Source organism: Lampetra fluviatilis, chromosome 33 (genome assembly GCF_964198595.1).
Source record: "Lampetra fluviatilis chromosome 33, kcLamFluv1.1, whole genome shotgun sequence".
NCBI classification, from domain to species: domain Eukaryota; kingdom Metazoa; phylum Chordata; class Hyperoartia; order Petromyzontiformes; family Petromyzontidae; genus Lampetra; species Lampetra fluviatilis.
The window spans coordinates 12,485,163-12,503,342 of record NC_136307.1 but is presented as its reverse complement, the minus strand read 5'-3'; the positions used below and the strand labels follow the sequence as shown (position 1 = coordinate 12,503,342).

The 18,180-nt window shown below is 44.9% G+C and overlaps 1 protein-coding gene across 1 annotated transcript in view; it reads right to left on the bottom strand.

Moving 5' to 3' along the window:
- Positions 1-7,025: 7,025 nt before the first annotated feature.
- LOC144944093 (MAM domain-containing glycosylphosphatidylinositol anchor protein 2-like) overlaps positions 7,026-18,180 on the bottom strand; it is an 85,885-nt gene continuing 74,730 nt past the window's right edge. Inside the window, exon 17 of the mRNA XM_078872163.1 lies at positions 7,026-7,270. Coding sequence (XP_078728289.1) covers positions 7,185-7,270 — 86 coding nt within the window. The 3' untranslated portion in view covers positions 7,026-7,184. The remainder of the gene's footprint in view (positions 7,271-18,180) is intronic.

Here is an 18,180-nt window from a genome sequence, read left to right as displayed (position 1 = left end):
ATCGCACAACAGGGATCTGATTCCCTGTTGGGGTTGCCTGCCACGGAATGGGGGCGTTTGCAAATGGAAGATACCTCCCTCCTTGCGTTGCGCCGCCGCGTCGGGGACCGGGGGCGGGGGAGGGGTGATGCCGACGCATGGGAAATGCTCGGTGGGTTGTTAATGCATTGGGACGGGAAATCCCATCGACACCGGCTGGTGGTCCCTTCGGGGTTACGGGGTAGGGTGGTGTGGGCCGCTCACGAGCGCCTCCTCCACCTGGGAACCCAAAAGACCCTGGCCTTGCTCCAACTTGATTTTTTTTTGGCCGGGCATGACAAGGGATGTCGGGGATCTGTTAGGGTCGTGCCCTAGGTGTGCGCAGCGGAAACCACCAGCGAGGGAGTCGAACCCGCCCCTGCAGTCTATCAGGGTCTCCCGAGTGAACGAACTTGTCGCGCTGGATATTCTGGGACCGTTCCCCGCCACCCCCAGGGGAAATAGATATTTGTTAACCGGGGTGGAGTACTTCACGCGCTGGCCTATGGCCTGGCCCCTGGCCAACCAGTCGGCAGCAGCCATCGAGGAGGCCTTTGTCCAGGGATATGTCCTTGACAAAGGTGCTCCCGAGCGGCTGCTGACCGACCAGGGTAAAAAAATTTCTGGCAAATTGCTCCAACAGGTCTGTGAGATCCTGGGCACGAAAAAGATTCGTACCTCTCCATATCACCCACAAACCGACGGGATGGTCGAGCGGTTGCATCGTACCATCACGTCGATGTTGTCACAGCAGGTTTCGGACTCACAGACAGATTGGGACTTGAAAATTCAGGGGGTCCTGGCAGCATACAGATTGGCCCCCCATGCTGCCACGGGATTTTCCCCCTTCTTCCTCATGTATGGCCGCGAACCTGACCCACCTGTTCGGGCCCAGCTGCAGATCCCAGCGCCACAGGGAAAAACTCAATTGGCCGAACATGTTAAATTTAACCTGGAAAAATTGACAGAGGCGCGGGATGCTGCCATGCAGAATTCTGACATGCGGCAGATGGCTAATGAGCGCCTCAGACTGGGTCGCGCGCATGTGCTACAGTGGAAGCCGGGGGACAGGGCATGGCTGCACTGTCCCCAGGTACCGCGAGCGACCTCCTGAAAACTGCTGCGGCCGTGGCGGGGCCCCGTCGAGGTGGTTGAGGTCCTGAGACCTCAGTGCGTACGCATTAAATGGGGGAAGCGCCGGTGGTTTGTACACCCCTCCAGGCTCAAACCCTTCGTTGCGGTGCGAGGTCCCACTACACACGCGCGTGGCCAAACATGTGGGGGGGCGACCGACTCAAAGAGTTCGTCTCCGCTGCTCTCGCCTGACGTGTTGCCGGCTGTCCCGCCCCCAGGTGCACCGGGAGTGACGGGCTCACGCCCGACGACCCCCACGGGGGATGCCGAGGGTCTTGCGACGTCAACAACAGACTCACTCGGAGATGAACACTTGCCACCCGATGGCCTGCCGGCCGGGGTTATCCCGTGTGACGGGCCTGCGGCGAGGACGTGCGCAAAAATGCGCAGACTCTTGTGTTGCACGGAGTGAAAATGGGAAAAAAAAAGAAGAAAAAATTTTTTTTTTGAAATATTTTTTTTCCTGTGTACATTCACATGTTATGCTCACTGTGTGTGGCGTCGGTGGTGTGTTCCTGGCACATTGCATTGGACGAATGTTGTGTTCGCTGTGTGTTGTGGGTGTGCTGGGGGGTTTCCTGGAAAAATGTATATACATTGGTTGTACGGATTTCGTATTTATTCGGGGGTGGGGTGCGTCGGGTTATTTTCCCTTCCTGTTGTTCTTCTCGTTGCGTTATTGTTGAAAAATAGTGAGGCACACGCGCGGTCAGGGGGTAAATGCGCTTTTATTGTCGTTTTTTTTGTATGTTGGCAGCCGGGACGGCTGCAAGCTATGCGGGGGGGGGGGGGGGGGGTGATGTAGGGGTGTTAGAGAGAGAGCCGTTATGCATGGCAGCTTATGGGAAACAAACACAGTGGGCGGGGCTACGTGAGTGCACGGGGGGGGGGGTGCTCTCAACGACGTCCGCACCAGGCAGCCCGGGGCCCCACCCCTCAGCGGGGGTGGAGTATAAAGGGGGATGTGTCAGAGGGCTCGGGGCAGAATGTTTAAGTAAACTCTTGAAGACCGAAGACTGCCTAGCTAGAGCCCTGGACTCCCCTGGGACGCCGCCCTTGTCAGGGCCGCGCAGGACCGAGCCAGCGGCGTGGTCCCGTGAACCAGAGCCAGGACTCTGGGACTCCGGGTACCGTAGCCCGACTGACCAGTGTCGGGCCAGACAGCCTCCCCTAGCCCAGTAATTGGAGGATTAGGAGGCAGGCTAGGGGTAGCTAGCCGTGTGTTCCCAGCTATCCGGGTGAGGGGGCCGATACCCCCTCCAGTACTGTATGTCCCCAGTGACTGTTGTGAAATAAATACGTGTGCCTCTACTCCGGTGTGCACGCGTCCTCAACGGTACTACACCTGCAATGACATGGGTTAGAAACATAGGCAAACAGGAGCTGAAAATGGTACAAAGAAGCATGTAGAGATGCACACTTGGAAATCCGTTGAGACATAAAAAGAGACAAACGCAGATTGAATGCATTATATTGGCCGTTAAGAAAAGTGGACTTGGGTAGGATATGTGACAGGAAGGGATGCTGGCCGATGGTGGAGAATGAGAGGAGAATGAGAGAATGAGAGGAGCAAACAAGGGAGGGGACGTGTCTGCAACTATGTCCACCGCAGGGCACCACTCGTGGATTCTAACATTGCAGCACCACGAGATGGCGACGACTTCGGAAGCCCTTCATCCAGCAGTGGATTGATCATGGTTGATTATGTCATTTTCTAAATGACTGCTTGACTGTCCTAGCTGAAATTCCGAATATGAGCTCACCTGAAACTACATTTAATATATATTAACTGCACCATAAAGTTGTTTTCCCACTCCATTTGAAAACATATCTCAGTGGTTAAATAAACAATATCAATACTTTATAACATGTCTTATACATATCTTGTAGAGAATATGTGTATCTGGGCGCCACGGTGGTGAGATGTCAACTACCTCACCTGATTTTTTTTTCTATTTACGTGACTTGACCGAAAGAACCAAGAATATGGTATACAGGAGGTCGTAGGTTCGATCCCGATCCCGACCCTGATGCCTGTATATTTGGAGTTTGCATGTTCTCCCCGTGGTCGCGTAGATTTTTCTCGGGCTTCTATACATTTCCACTTAAGACACTTTGTAGAGCTATCATTTGTGGCCAGGTCGTTTCTCAAAAAGAGCATTGTAGCTCAGTGGGCTTCACCTGGTAAAATAAGTTTTGTTTGTATTGCACCATACATTATATAAAATGCTGTTTGGGTAACATTTTCACAAGTGCGTGAAAATGTCATGAGTTTGTGAGCTGTATATGTACAGTGAAGAAAAAAAGTATTTGATCCCCTGCTGATTTTGTACGTTTGCCCACTGACAAAGAAATGATCAGTCTATAATTTTAATGGTAGGTTTATTTGAACAGTGATATACAGAATACCAACAAAAATATCCAGAAAAACGCATGTCAAAAATGTTATAAATTGATTTTCATTTTAATGAGGGAAATACGTATTTGACCCCCTCTCAATCAGAAAGATTTCTGGCTCCCAGGTGTCTTTTATATAGGTAACGAGCTGAGATTAGGAGCACACTCTTAAAGGGAGTGCTCCTAATCTCAGCTTGTTACCTATATAAAAGACACCTGTTCACAGAAGCAATCAATCAATTAGATTCCAAACTCTCCACCATGGCCAAGACCAAAGAGCTCTCCAAGGATGTCAGGGACAAGATTGTAGACCTACACAAGGCTGGAATGGGCTACAAGACCATCGCCAAGCAGCTTGGTGAGAAGGTGACAACAGTTGGTGTGATTATTCGCAAATGGAAGAAACACAAAACAACTGTCAAACTCCCTCGGCCTGGGGCTCCATGCAAGATCTCACCTTGTGGAGTTGCAATGATCATGAGAACGGCGAGGAATCAGCCCAGAACTACACGGGAGGATCTTGTCAATGATCTCAAGGCAGCTGGGACCATAGTCACCAAGAAAACAGTTGGTAACACACTACGCCGTGAAGGACTGATATCCTGCAGCGCCCGCAAGGTCCCCTTGCTCAAGAAAGCACATATACATGCCCTATGAAGTTTTCCAATGAACATCTGAATGATTCAGAGGACAACTGGGTGAAAGTGTTGTGGTCAGATGAGACCAAAATGGAGCTCTTTGGCATCAACTCAACTCGCCGTGTTTGGAGGAGGAATGCTGCCTATGACCCCAAGAACACCATCCCCACCGTCAAACATGGAGGTGGAAACATTATGCTTTGGGGGTGTTTTTCTGCTAAGGGGATAGGACAACTTCACCGCATCAAAGGGACGATGGACGGGGCCATGTACCGTCAAATCTTGGGTGAGAACCTCCTTCCCTCAGCCAGGGCATTGAAAATGGGTAGTGGATGGGTATTCCAGCATGACAATGACCCAAAACACACGGCCAAGGCAACAAAGGAGTGGCTCGAGAAGAAGCACATTAAGGTCCTGGAGTGGCCTAGCCAGTCTCCAGACCTTAATCCCATAGAAAATCTGTGGAGGGAGCTGAAGGTTCAAGTTGCCAAACGTCAGCCTCGAAACCTTAATGACTTGGAGAAGATCTGCAAAGAGGAGTGGGACAAAATCCCTCCTGAGATGTGTGCAAACCTGGTGGCCAACTACAAGAAACGTCTGACCTCTGTGATTGCCAACAAGGGTTTTGCCACCAAGTACTAAGTCATATTTTGCAGAGGGGTCAAATACTTATTTCCCTCATTAAAATGCAAATCAATTTATAACATTTTTGACATGCGTTTTTTTGGATTTTGTTGTTATTCTCTCTCACTGTTCAAATAAACCTACCATTAAAATTATAGACTGATCATTTCTTTGTCAGTGGGCAAACGTACAAAATCAGCAGGAGATCAAATACTTTTTTCCTCACTGTACGCGTGGAATTTAGTATATTTCATTTTGAAACGTACGAACTAAATTGTGCACATTTTATGAATATTACAGCGTGATTTGGTGTTGTTCAGGTTTATCAGCACTATATACATTGTCACACTTGCCTCTGTGTATGTGTGCATCGATGTGTAACGATGGCACCGAGTGTGTTCGCATTTCTTTACGAAGTGTAGCAAGTGAGTGCGTCATTGGGTCACCCCCTGGAGCGAGGAAGTCGCTTTCTGGTTTGGTGAGTTTAGGCACTTTGGAATTCGTTCCAGAATTCTATGTGTACTGCAGAAAATGTCTGACCTCGGTAATTTGCAGTGATGTGTGCTTTACAACTAGGAAAATCTATGCGAGCTTATACATTTTTTGAGCGTACTTAAATTGATTATTCAATGACTCGTGACACTTTCTGAAGACATTTTCCAGGCTTAGACGCTGCCTAGACACATGCACTTTATTCTATGAGAATCGAAGACTATTATATATAATATACCCACATTTCCGTTGCTCGTTTGAGCCCACTTAACATATATATATGAAATAATTTCTGTAACTGCGTGCCACTAATGTAATCAGCTTAGCATATGTGGTAGTGAAGTAAAAAAAATGCATTTTACAGAATAAATTTTCAACCATTTCACAAACAGCAATATTTAAAATGGTCACAGAAAATGCACGCATTGGCCCAGCCTGAGCTGCGCTGAATACTAACTGCCACACAGGAGTTGTTATCTGCCAACAGGATCGCTTTTCTTCACGTGGACATGCGTGGAGCGTGGAAAGGTGTGCAGATCTGCCACTGCAATGCCCAGGAGGAGCAACACTCCTGGAGACATAACCATGAAGAACTGTCGAGGATTGTGTTTGTCAGTGCATGATTGATATAAAGTGGTACTGTGGTATACAGTATAAATATGACCGTAAGAGTGTATATTTACGAATTGTGTGACATGCATTCTGTATGGGCATTATACGAATCACGTTGCAGGTGTAAGCCATAATCTTGCTTCAAAAATGTACGTACATACATTTAAAGTGGACGTAGATGGCGATAAATACATACGGCTCAATTTTCAGTTAATTTCACTGCCTTGCCTTGTCTGAAGCCCTCGCTGCAGGTAAAATGATACTAGAACATGTGTAAGCTTCATGCCAAGCTAGTCGTGAGTCTTGTCAGAATAAACTACCACCACACACTACTTCTCAAGCCTCTTCTGATGTAGTAGTAATAATGCGATCGTTTGATTTGGAAACGGCTTATTTTTCAGGAAGGAAACATTGAAATATATTTGGCCGGGATCCAGAGAAAACCCAAGCATAAGAGGGGATAACACTCAATATATGCAAAAACCAAAGAAATGTATTTGCTATCTCCTGGCCACCTTAGAGTCAGTGGGTTTGAGAGTGTTACAATTCTGCCCAGTTTGTCTCTCAAGTGCAGAATTTCAGGTGTACACTGGCAGTCTTGGACACGTGATGTGCATACAGAGTGGTCAAAGCCCGTCCTGCACACTCGGCAACCCTTAACAGACGAGAGCCTATGGACACGGTAAGTCTCTTGCAAATTTAAACTTGGGTTCACTACTCTATAATGCTGGATACAAAAAGGAACACAATACAAAATGTGTATCGTGCAGATGGTAATATCAAATATATATTTTAAAATTTGATGTGATGACGGTAAAAATGCTGTGCTTCACTTTGCATACAACAATAATTAGGAAAACTAAACCAACCGGAATGATGGAGCGTTGCATAAAAGTGCTTTGATATCACTCGTTCTTGTAATCTTGTGTCTATCAGTCTTATAAAACATTTGCAAAAACCAGACGGAAATAGAGGTATCTACGGTGCATTAAACAAGGGCCATAAAATGCCCTGCTTGCACTAAATTCTTGATGTTCCTTTGCTCAGATTTCCAGTTTTTTCTTCTTGAAAACCCACACATGCTCTCGGAATTATGCTTAATTCGTGACGTGAGAGGTATTGATGCTGTACATTTATTTTTTCATTCCATTATAATACATTGCTGCTCATATAGAGTTCCACCAGGTGGCCAGAGGTATTCATGCGGATTCTGGACATTGTAAATCACCAACTCGTCCGATAAGGAAACCGTTGGTGTTGGTCCTCCCATCACCGAAGCGTCAGCCAGGCGGTGGCGATACTGAGCAGAGGCAGACACGAGGCAGAGAGGGCCACTGCCGGCACTCCCCTTGCACCTGAAGCACAAGCACTCACGATTAACAATGCAGTGTGACATGCGAGGTCCCTCAACCCTGTCTGCTTAAAACCAAAACAGTCATTCGCGTCATTGCGCCTCTGAGTAGCACGGTTGGCTATGTGTGGTACTAAAGAAGTTCAACATATTCTTGGTTCTTTCGGTAAAGTCACGTAGAAGGGAAATAATTAAATAATAAAAATTAAACAATAACATTCTCACGACGTTTCGATTGCAACACAAGCAATCACCTGATGATGATTGCTTGTGTTGCAATCGAACCGTCGTGAGAATGTTATTATTATTTCCCTTCTACGTGACTTTATCGAAAGAACCAAGAATATGAATCCCTGCAGTCACGAAAGCTTTAAATCGAAAAAAGTTCAATATACATTGTGGAGAAGTTAAGCGAACAAAATCAATAAGCAGACAATTCTCCTTCCCCCCTCAGTCTCTCCACATAAAAAAATTAACGATTTTATTTAAACATCAACATGGCCTTCTGGGAGCAATTTCATTCAGCGGTATTGGTTTAACACAAGCAAACTGAGGACCATCTTTGACTTTCAGTGTATCATCAACAGTCAGGCTTGCTGAGAGCAATGCAAGGTGCCAGACTGCTAGAAATAAAAATTTTAAAAATCTACACGCATCAACACAAGCTCCATCTAACAGCAGCTTTGAAGACATTGACACATATTAGACTGGATTTGTGTTGTGAATGATCATATTTCAAATGCCTTGCTTCCCTATTTACTTACAATGAAAATTCTCAAATCACTATAACGGAATGATAACACAAATATATACCAAATGCATGAAAAGATTAATAAACTCTTAATTGCCAGAAAAACAACACTGCACCATGGTCACTGAAGACTTCAAAGGTCGTGTTGCACATTAGGAATGGACGACTCTTTAATCATTTGCTCGTGCAGCAAGGGAGTAAAGTGTGGTTTTGTGAAAGTCCTATGTGCTGTGCAGTCCAGCAATGAACTTGTGTACACCAGCATGCGATACCTCAGTTGGGTCGGTAGGTGGCTGGCAGGGTTATTGATTAACTGCACTTGTACACAAGTCACATGGTTAATGGCGACTCGGTTGAAGATTGCTGTGTGTGACACACGTGCTGTTGCATTTTACAGATTTACCAAAATAAATGTGTTTGCCCTCGATTTGGAGCACTTGCCCACGTCCTTCATTTCGAGTGTGCAACATATTTTGGCGAGCCTGGCAGGAACAGGGAAACTGGCGAGGGTTGCTGCAGGGGGAACCAGCAGTAACCTACACGGGTGTCAGTACTGTTTATGTGAAGAGAATGATGTTGTAAGACTGCAGAAGTGCCAGGGTTGTCACGCAGCACAGTACTGCTCGAATACCTGCCAAAAACAACACTGGCAAGAGCACAAGGTGCTCTGCAGAGCAATCAACACATTATAGAAAGAAACAGAATGACAAAAGACACCAGAGTGGAGGAACCCAAATATTGGCAAAGTTAGCTTTCTCAGGCCTAAATGCAACAACAGACTGTTACAGTTAATTGGGAAAGAATGCATGGTGAAGTGTTTACTGGACCACGTATCAACCTCTGCCCTTTGGGACACAGGAGCTCAGGCCACTGTTATAAATGAAGTATGGCGAAATAAGCATCTAGCGAAGTCAATAGTGAGACCAGTTGAAGAATTCTTGGGAACTGGTACAATTACTGGAATGGCAGTTAACCAAACAGAAATACCATTCACAGGCTGGGTAGAGGTGGCATTTAGATTGAACAGTAATATGGGGACCAGTCAGTGATTTCTCATTCCAATGCTGGTATCCAGTGACCCCAGGGTTGCAGAAGATCCCATTATTGGTTGTAATGTCATCGATGAGGTCATCAATGGGCTGGTAGAATGAGTAGAAGGAGGAGAGCCAATTGTGGGGGTTGTGGGTGAGGCTTTCTCCATCACTCCGGGAGACACAAACGTCCTCATCCACCTATTGTCTTCTGGAAACCGGGACAGTGATGGTGGGGCAGTCAAGACAGGCAAACAAAGAGTGGTGCTACCACCAGCTCAAGCCACAATGGTTCGAAGTCGTGCTCATTTGGGATAGTTGGAGGAAGATGAAGTGATGCTGTTTGTCCCTGAAGAGAAGCCCTAATGGCCAGAGGGTTTACACATCAATGAGGTCCTGGTGACACTGAGTAGAGGCAACTCACCCAGCATACCAATCTCAGTGATCAACACAACCAAACAGCATCATATTTGATCAGCGGGTCACCCTAGGACACTTACAGCCGGTGAAATCTGTGTATCCAGCAGCAGTAAGACCTGTGGCATATCACCAAGGCACCCATATTCAGGACATGCCAAGAAACACAGGGTGACCACACAACTGGTGGAGCAAAAGCTAAGGGGCTGCAGCTGAGGCCAAAAGTTAAACAGCAAGGTGAAAAATGGAACCCACTGGTAAAACTGGACCACCTAACAAAGGAACAGCAAATTGCCGCCAAGATGATGCTCAGACAGGAATGCCATTCTTTTTCTAGGGATGGCAATGATGTTGGGAGCATACCTTTATTTAAAATGCATATCACCCTCAAGGATAGGCTCCAGTGCAAAAGATGTACGTTGCAGTCCCAAAACCATTGCATAATGAAGTTAAGCAGTATCTGCAAGACTTGATCAATCGAGGCTGGGTGACAAAATCAAGATCATCATATTCTTCACCCATTGTCTGCGTAAGGAAGAAAGACGGAAACCTGAGACTATTTTGTGATTACCGAGAGCTGAACTGGAAGTCTGTCCCTGACAGGCATACCATTCCAAGGATCCAAGACATGCTTGACAGTTTGAGTGGGAGTTCTTGGTTTTCGGTTTTAGACCAAGGGAAAGCCTACCATCAAGGCTTCCTCGATTAAGAAAGTCGCCCCCTCACAGCTTTTATCACACCATGGGGATTATATGAGTGGGTGCGTATTCCCTTTGGTTTGAGTTCAGCACCAGCAGAATTCCAGAGGAGCATGGAGGACTGCCTGTCTGGCCTTCGGGATGAAATATGTCAGCATTATCTGGATGACAACCTTGTTTACAGAAAGTCCTTTGAAGATCATGTGCGGCATGTACATACGGTCTTGCGTCGGTATCAACAGCATGGTGTCAAACTGACAGCCAAGAAATGTGAGTTGTTCCAGAGCAAGGTGCGATACTTATGCAAAATTGTATCGAAAGATGGCTATACTATGTACCCAGCAGAGATTGCCCCAGCTCAAGCACTTAAAGCAAGGAAGCCTGCAACAGTGTGAGAGCTCAGAAAGATGTTGGGATTCATCTCTTACTACAGGTCGTATATACAGAACTTTTCAAGTAATTTAAAAACAAAAAAAAACAGTACAGGGAACAAAATCAGGCCAACTGCTTAGCAAAACACCAATAACATGGACAGATTCCCACCAAAGGGTTCTGATACAGTTGGTTGATCACCAGTCCACCGATATTGGCATACCCAAACTTTAATCAACCATTCATCTTACATTGTGATGCCTCACAAGAAGGTCTGGGAGCTATCCTTTACCAGAGGTAAGATGGAATAATTATAGTCATAGCATATGGGTCCAGAACTCTCACTAGAGAAAAATTACCACCTTCACTGAGGCTGAAATTTCTGGCACTGAAATAAGCAGTTTGTGAACGTTTCTGGGATTATCTGTATCATGCCCCTTCGTTTGTGGTATACAGACAATAATCCCCTCACCTATGTCCTCACCACTGCCAAACGCAATGCAACTGGACAAAGATGGGTTGCCGATTTGGCCGACTTTGATTTCACAATCAAGTACCACCCGGGTAGAACCAATGCAGATGCTGATGGACTGTCAAGGATGCCACTGGACATTGATGGATTCATAGCTCAGTGCACTGAAAAAGTCAGCCCAGAGGTTATTAGTGCAACAATGCAGGGAGTCACCATTTAATATGAGGAATCAACAGCCTGTTCCAGATTGATAACACTCTATGCCATTGAAATACAGGAGGATTGTCACTCACTAGCTTGCTCGGTGCAACCGATCCCAATGGGTGAACTCAGACAATCACAGCAAAGAGACGCAGTAATTGGCAAATTATTGGAGTACAAAGGCAAAATCAAAGGCCCACAGTAAAAGCAAGCCAGATAGAAAACTGGGACGTGAGGGCATTATTAAGAGAATGGGCAAAGCTTCACATCAGTAAGGAGGGAATTCTGTACCGGAAAACCAATACCAGGTCCTATCTGGTATTGCCTAAAATGTATCACCCATTGGTCTATAAATAAATGCATCAGGAAATGGGCCATCTTGGCGTAGAAAGGACATTGGACTTGATCAGAGATCGATTTTATTGGCCCAGGATACAGAACGACATCGAGAATTTTGTCACAAAGGTATGTGACTGCCTAAAGAAAAGAAAGCCAAACACACCAACACGGGCACCTTTGTCTAACATCAAAACCACATACCCTTTTGAGATGGTTTCCATTGATTTATAAACCTAGAAATATGTAAGCAGGGATATGAATATATCCTGGTGGTAATGGATCATTTTACACGATTTGCTCAAGCTTATGTTAGAACAAATAAAACAGCAAAAAAGGTGGCTGACAAGCCATTCAATGACTACGCTCTTAAATTTGGTTTCCCCACAAAAATACACCATGATCAGGGAATATAATTTGAGAATCAGCTGATGGCCCAATGAAAGAAAAATTCAACAGGACCCTGCTGTTAATCTTAAGGACTCTGAGCAGAATACAGATTGGAAGAGCTCCCTGGCCAAGGTAGTGCATGCCTATAACTGTACTCGTAGTGAAGCCACAGGATTCTCACCTTTTTATCTTCTTTTTGGGAGGTCTCCAAAACTACCAGTAGATCTTATTTTTGGTTTTGAACACCAGGGAGAGGAAGGCTCCTATAACCAATATGTGGAGACAGCGAATGGTGGAAGCCTACAGAATAGCATCCGACTGTGCAACAAAAGAAGCCACTAAAAAGAAGGGCCAGTATGACAAGAAAATTCATGGGGCAGAGTTACAGCAAGGCAATCGTGTCCTGGTGAGAAATGAGTGAGAAAGGGGGACTAGGTATAATTCGCTCCTACTTGGAGGCCAAGGTATATGTTGTCATTGGCAGAAAAAGTAATGACAGCCCAATTTATGAGGTGAAACCTGAGAGCGGTGAAGGGAGAACCAAGGTGATTTATCGGAATTTGCTGCAACCTTGTGACTTCCTCTCAATTGAGCAGCAACGGAGTAACAAAGCAACAAAGAAAACTCACCAAACAAGGACAAGAGGCCCATGGAAAGACACGCAGGAACCAACAGACAGTGAGTTGTAAACTGAGGAAGGATTTGATAGAGGTTACTTCAATTGGCCAAAAACTGTTCAGCAAGCTACAGTAATACAATACACGGAATCACCGTTGAACCCAGAAGCTGAAGAATTCCACCCACACAAGATAGAAGGTGAACAACAGTTATCGGCAACAGCCGAGGCACATGTATCACCAATTGGTACAGAGAGCAGGGAGACAGATTCAGAGAGTGAATATCAGTTAACTGAAGGAACTGAGGGACAGATCTTGTGGAAGGGATCAGAATACAGTGAGACCGATTTGGCTATAAATAATGGAGAGCAGTTGGAACAGAGTGATGAAGAGGATGAGAGTAGTCATCACAACAGGAGACTCCACCCTCAAAGAGAGAGGAGACAGCCAAAGACACAGGAGCAGGGAAACTGGCGAGGGTTGCTGGAGGGGGAACCAGCAGGCTCGCCAAAATGTTGCACACTCGAAATGAAGGACGGGGGCAGGTGCTCCGAATCGAGGGCAAACACATGTATTGTGTTCTTGGTTCTTTCGGTAAAGTCACGTAGAAAGGAAGTAATAAAATAATAAAAATAAAACATAAAATAATTCTCACGACGTTTCGGCCACAACGCAAGCAGCCGTCTTCAGGTGGAGAACAGGTCTGTCAAGTAGACAGAGTCTGAATGGCACGCTCCAGGCTTGGAGCGACTATTTATGCTGGGATGGAGAGCGAAGAGCATCTTGACAACATAATTTGCATATCAAGAGGAATTTAGCATATTTATGGGAAATGCAGATATGCGACCAGTACTACTTGTGACATGCGTAGGAGGTTTGGCGAGGGGTTTAAAGTCATTATGCCCATGCATTATGCAGGATTAGCAGTATCAAAGGGAGGGAGTAAGGTTAGAATTAATAAAGGGAAGGAATGTTAATAATATGGCGCCGCAGCAACTAATATGCTTATTGACTATACCTTGTCATATTACACTGTTTTATTCTACCCACTCAACTGTATAGCACACTGCTATATATTCACTATAAAATTACGATACTATATATTACCTTATACATTGTATTAAACATTACACTTTAATACTATTTATTATTATATAATATGCTATACACTATACCATAAACCGTCGCGTGAAAGGTACTAAGAGGAAGCAACGAACTATGTCAATGGGAGAATGGTGGTAGGAAGCTTGCAGCGGAGCAAAGAATCCATTCCCTGCGGAGTGCATATCAAGAGGAATTTAGCATATTTATGGGAAATGCAGATATGCGACCAGTACTACTTGTGAAATGCGTAGGAGGATTGGCGAGGGGTTTAAAGTCATTATGCCCATGCATTACGCAGGATCAGCAGTATCAAAGGGAGGGAGTAAGGTTAGAATGAATAAAGGGAAGGAATGTTAATAATATGGCGCCGCAGCAACTAATATGCTTATTGACTATACCTTGTCATATTACACTGTTTTATTCTACCCACTCAACTGTATAGCACACTGCTATATATTCACTATAAAATTACGATACTATATATTACCTTATACATTGTATTAAACATTACACTTTAATACTATTTATTATTATATAACATGCTATACACTATACCATAAACCGTCGCGTGAAAGGTACTAAGAGGAAGAAACGAAATATGTCAGTGGGAGAGTGGTGGTAGGAAGCTTGCAGCGGAGCAAAGAATCCATTCCCTGCGGAGTGCATATCAAGAGGAATTTAGCATATTTATGGGAAATGCAGATATGCGACCAGTACTACTTGTGAAATGCGTAGGAGGATTGGCGAGGGGTTTAAAGTCATTATGCCCATGCATTACGCAGGATCAGCAGTATCAAAGGGAGGGAGTAAGGTTAGAATGAATAAAGGGAAGGAATGTTAATAATATGGCGCCGCAGCAACTAATATGCTTATTGACTATACCTTGTCATATTACACTGTTTTATTCTACCCACTCAACTGTATAGCACACTGCTATATATTCACTATAAAATTACGATACTATATATTACCTTATACATTGTATTAAACATTACACTTTAATACTATTTATTATTATATAACATGCTATACACTATACCATAAACCGTCGCGTGAAAGGTACTAAGAGGAAGAAACGAAATATGTCAGTGGGAGAGTGGTGGTAGGAAGCTTGCAGCGGAGCAAAGAATCCATTCCCTGCGGAGAATACAGGATATATAGTCAATGTCAGTGAGTGGAACGCGGTCTGAAAGTCAACGTAAACGTGGACACAATCAGTTAAGATCCGAAATGGTTTATTACGTCCTTCCAATGATTGCTAAGCCAGAATCCATCTTCTCGGTTGAAATTTTCTGTGTTTGTATATGTGGATCGCCTCATGAACGAATCTCTCATGGTAGCCAGATGGCTTGCAGAGAACCTCTGTCTTGGAGAAGTCAATATCATCTGAACCCACTGAATTGTAACAGTGATCTGCCATGGCTGAGGTGTTTGTCCTACCGTGTTTCAAGTCTGCTTTATGTTCACGGATGCGGTCCGAGACATGTCGTTTGGTTTCTCCAATGTAACTGCTACCACAGAGGCAACTTAGTTTGTAGACGCCAGGGTACTGTATGTCTGGAACCACATCTTTTACAGACGGGACCAGATCACGGATTTTATGTACTGTGTTGACTCGGACCTGGATCTTGTGTTTAATCAGGATTTTGGAGATCTTTTTTGTGACCCCAGCAATGTAGGGTAAGGTGATGGTCTTGAGGCTCCTCAACAGGATCCTTCTTGATGGTTGGAGTGATGGATTTGCGGATTGTGTAGTCGGAGTAACCATTAGCCTTAAGAGCTTGGCGTACGTGTTTGAGTTCACTGGCAATGTGTTCCTGGTCGGAAATGCATTGGGCTCTATGGCATAGAGTCTTGATGAGGGAATTCTTCTGGGATGGATGGTGGTGGGAATCCGGTTTTAGGTAAGCATCCATATGGGTGGCTTTCCTGTAGACAGAGTGGCTCATTGAACCATCAGGTCTCCTTTTAATTAGGACATCCTAAAAGGGTAGCTTGCCATCTTTTTCGACTTCCATGGTGAATCTGATGGCTGGGTGTATGGAATTGATGTGGTCGAGAAATTGGTCTAGAGCAGGCCGGCCATGTTGCCAGATGACAAAAGTGTCATCTACGTACCTCTTCCATAAGGTCGGGCGTAGAGTGGCAGTCTGGATGGCGTCAGTCTCAAATTTCTCCATGAACACATTGGCTACAACCGGAGATAGGGGGGGGGGGCATTGGGGTGCCCTCAGTTTGCTTGTAGAAAGTCCATTCCAGGTGAAGTATGTATTGGTTAAGCAGTGTCTCACCAGGGGGGGTACCCCAGCGTTCAGTCCTTGATGAACCAAGTCTTCAATGATTGTGATGGTGTCAGGTACAGGAACTTTGGTGAATAAGGAAACCACATCAAAACTGCTGCGGCGCCATATTATTAACATTCCTTCCCTTTATTAATTCTAACCTTACTCCCTCCCTTTGATACTGCTAATCCTGCATAATGCATGGGCATAATGACTTTAAACCTCTCACCAAACCTCCTATGCATTTCACAAGTAGTACTGGTGGCATATCTGCATTTCCCATAAATATGCTAAATTCCTCTTGATATGCAAATTATTTTGTCAAGACGCTCTTCGCCCCTCCATCCCAGCATAAATAGTCGCTCCAAGCCTGGAGCGTGCCATTCAGACTGTCTACTTGACAGACCTGTTCTCCACCTGAAGACGGCTGCTTGCGTTGTGGCCGAAACCTCATGAGAATTATTTTTATTATGTTTTATTTTTATTATTTTATTACTTCTCTTCTACGTGACTTTCCCGAAAGAACCAAGAAGATGAATCCCTGCAGTCACGTAAGCTTGAAATCGACATTTATTGTGGTAAATCTGTAAAATACAACAGCACGTGTGTCACACACAGCAATCTTCAACCGAGTCGCCATTAACAATGTGACTTGTGTACAAGTGCGGTAAATCAATTACCCTGTCAGCCACCTATCGGCCCAACTCATGTATCGCATGCTGGTGTGTACACGTGCATTGCTGTACTGCACAGCACATAAGGACTTTCACAAAACCACAATTTTCTCCCTTGCTGCATGAGGAAACTATTAAAGAGTGGTCCATTCCTAATGTGTCACACTCGGCAAGAGACACACGGACGAGAGGGTGGTTGGTAAATTGGCAAAGGAAAGAGCAATGAGAGGGGAGAGTGCCTACTGGAGTTCACAGCCAGCAGACACTCGGAGACAATGAGCACATCTTGCAAACAGGTGGAGTCTAAAAGTGGAGGACCCTAAAGGTGAATTTAAGAACGGTGTGGATGTGATTTTATCGCAAAAAATCATTCACTCAGCGCTTTTAAACACATTGTGGAGTAGTTGACAGCATGGTTATCTATATATACAGTGAGGGAAAAAGTATTCCCTGCTGATTTTGTACGTTTGCCCACTGACAAAGAAATGATCAGTCTATAATTTTAATGGTAGGTTCATTTGAACAGTGAGAGACAGAATAACAACAACAAAATCCAGAAAAACGCATGTCAAAAATGTTATAAATTGATTTGAATTTTAATGAGGGAAATAGGAATTTGACTCCCTCTCAATCAGAAAGATTTCTGGCTCCCAAGTGTCCTTTATACAGGTAACGAGCTGATATTAGGAGCACACTCTTAAAGGGAGTGCTCCTAATCTCAGCTTATTACCTGTATAAAAGACACCTGTTCACAGAAGCAATCAATCAATCAGATTCCAAACTCTCCACCATGGCCAAGACCAAAGAGCTCTCCAAGGATGTCAGAGACAAGATTGTAGAACTACACAAGGCTGAAATGGGCTACAAAACCATCGCCAAGCAGCTTGGTGAGAAGGTGACAACAGTTGGTGTGATTATTCGCAAATGGAAGAAAAACAAAACAACTGTCAATCTCCCTCGGCCTGGGGCTCCATGCAAGATCTCACCTCGTGGAGTTGCAATGATCATGAGAACGGTGAGGAATCAGCCCAGAACTACACGGGAGGATCTTGTCAATCATCTCAAAGCAGCTGGGACCATAGTCACCAAGAAAACAGTTGGTAACACACTACGCCGTGAAGGACTGAAATCCTGCAGCGCCCGCAAGGCCCCCCTGCTCAAGAAAGCACATATACATGCCCGTCTGAAGTTTGCCAATGAACATCTGAATGATTCAGAGGACAACTGGGTGAAAGTGTTGTGGTCAGATGAGACCAAAATGGAGCTCTTTGGCATCCACTCAACTCTAGATGTGAAGCTTTCGTGACTGCAAGGATTCATATTCTTAGGTTTTTTCGGTAAAGTCACGTAGGTAAAAAAATAAAATTAATAAAAGTTAAATAAAAATAAAATAAAAATCACAACGTTTCGGAGGCAACACAAGCGTCTGTCTTCAGGTGGAACCGTCACAGCACGATAGCTGTATCATGTGAGAGAAATTCCAAGAACACAGTATTTGTAAATATACTGGTTGAGGGTGGGAGAAGCCAAGGTAGGCCCTGAATATTATTTTTGTGAGGTTCGGTGCAG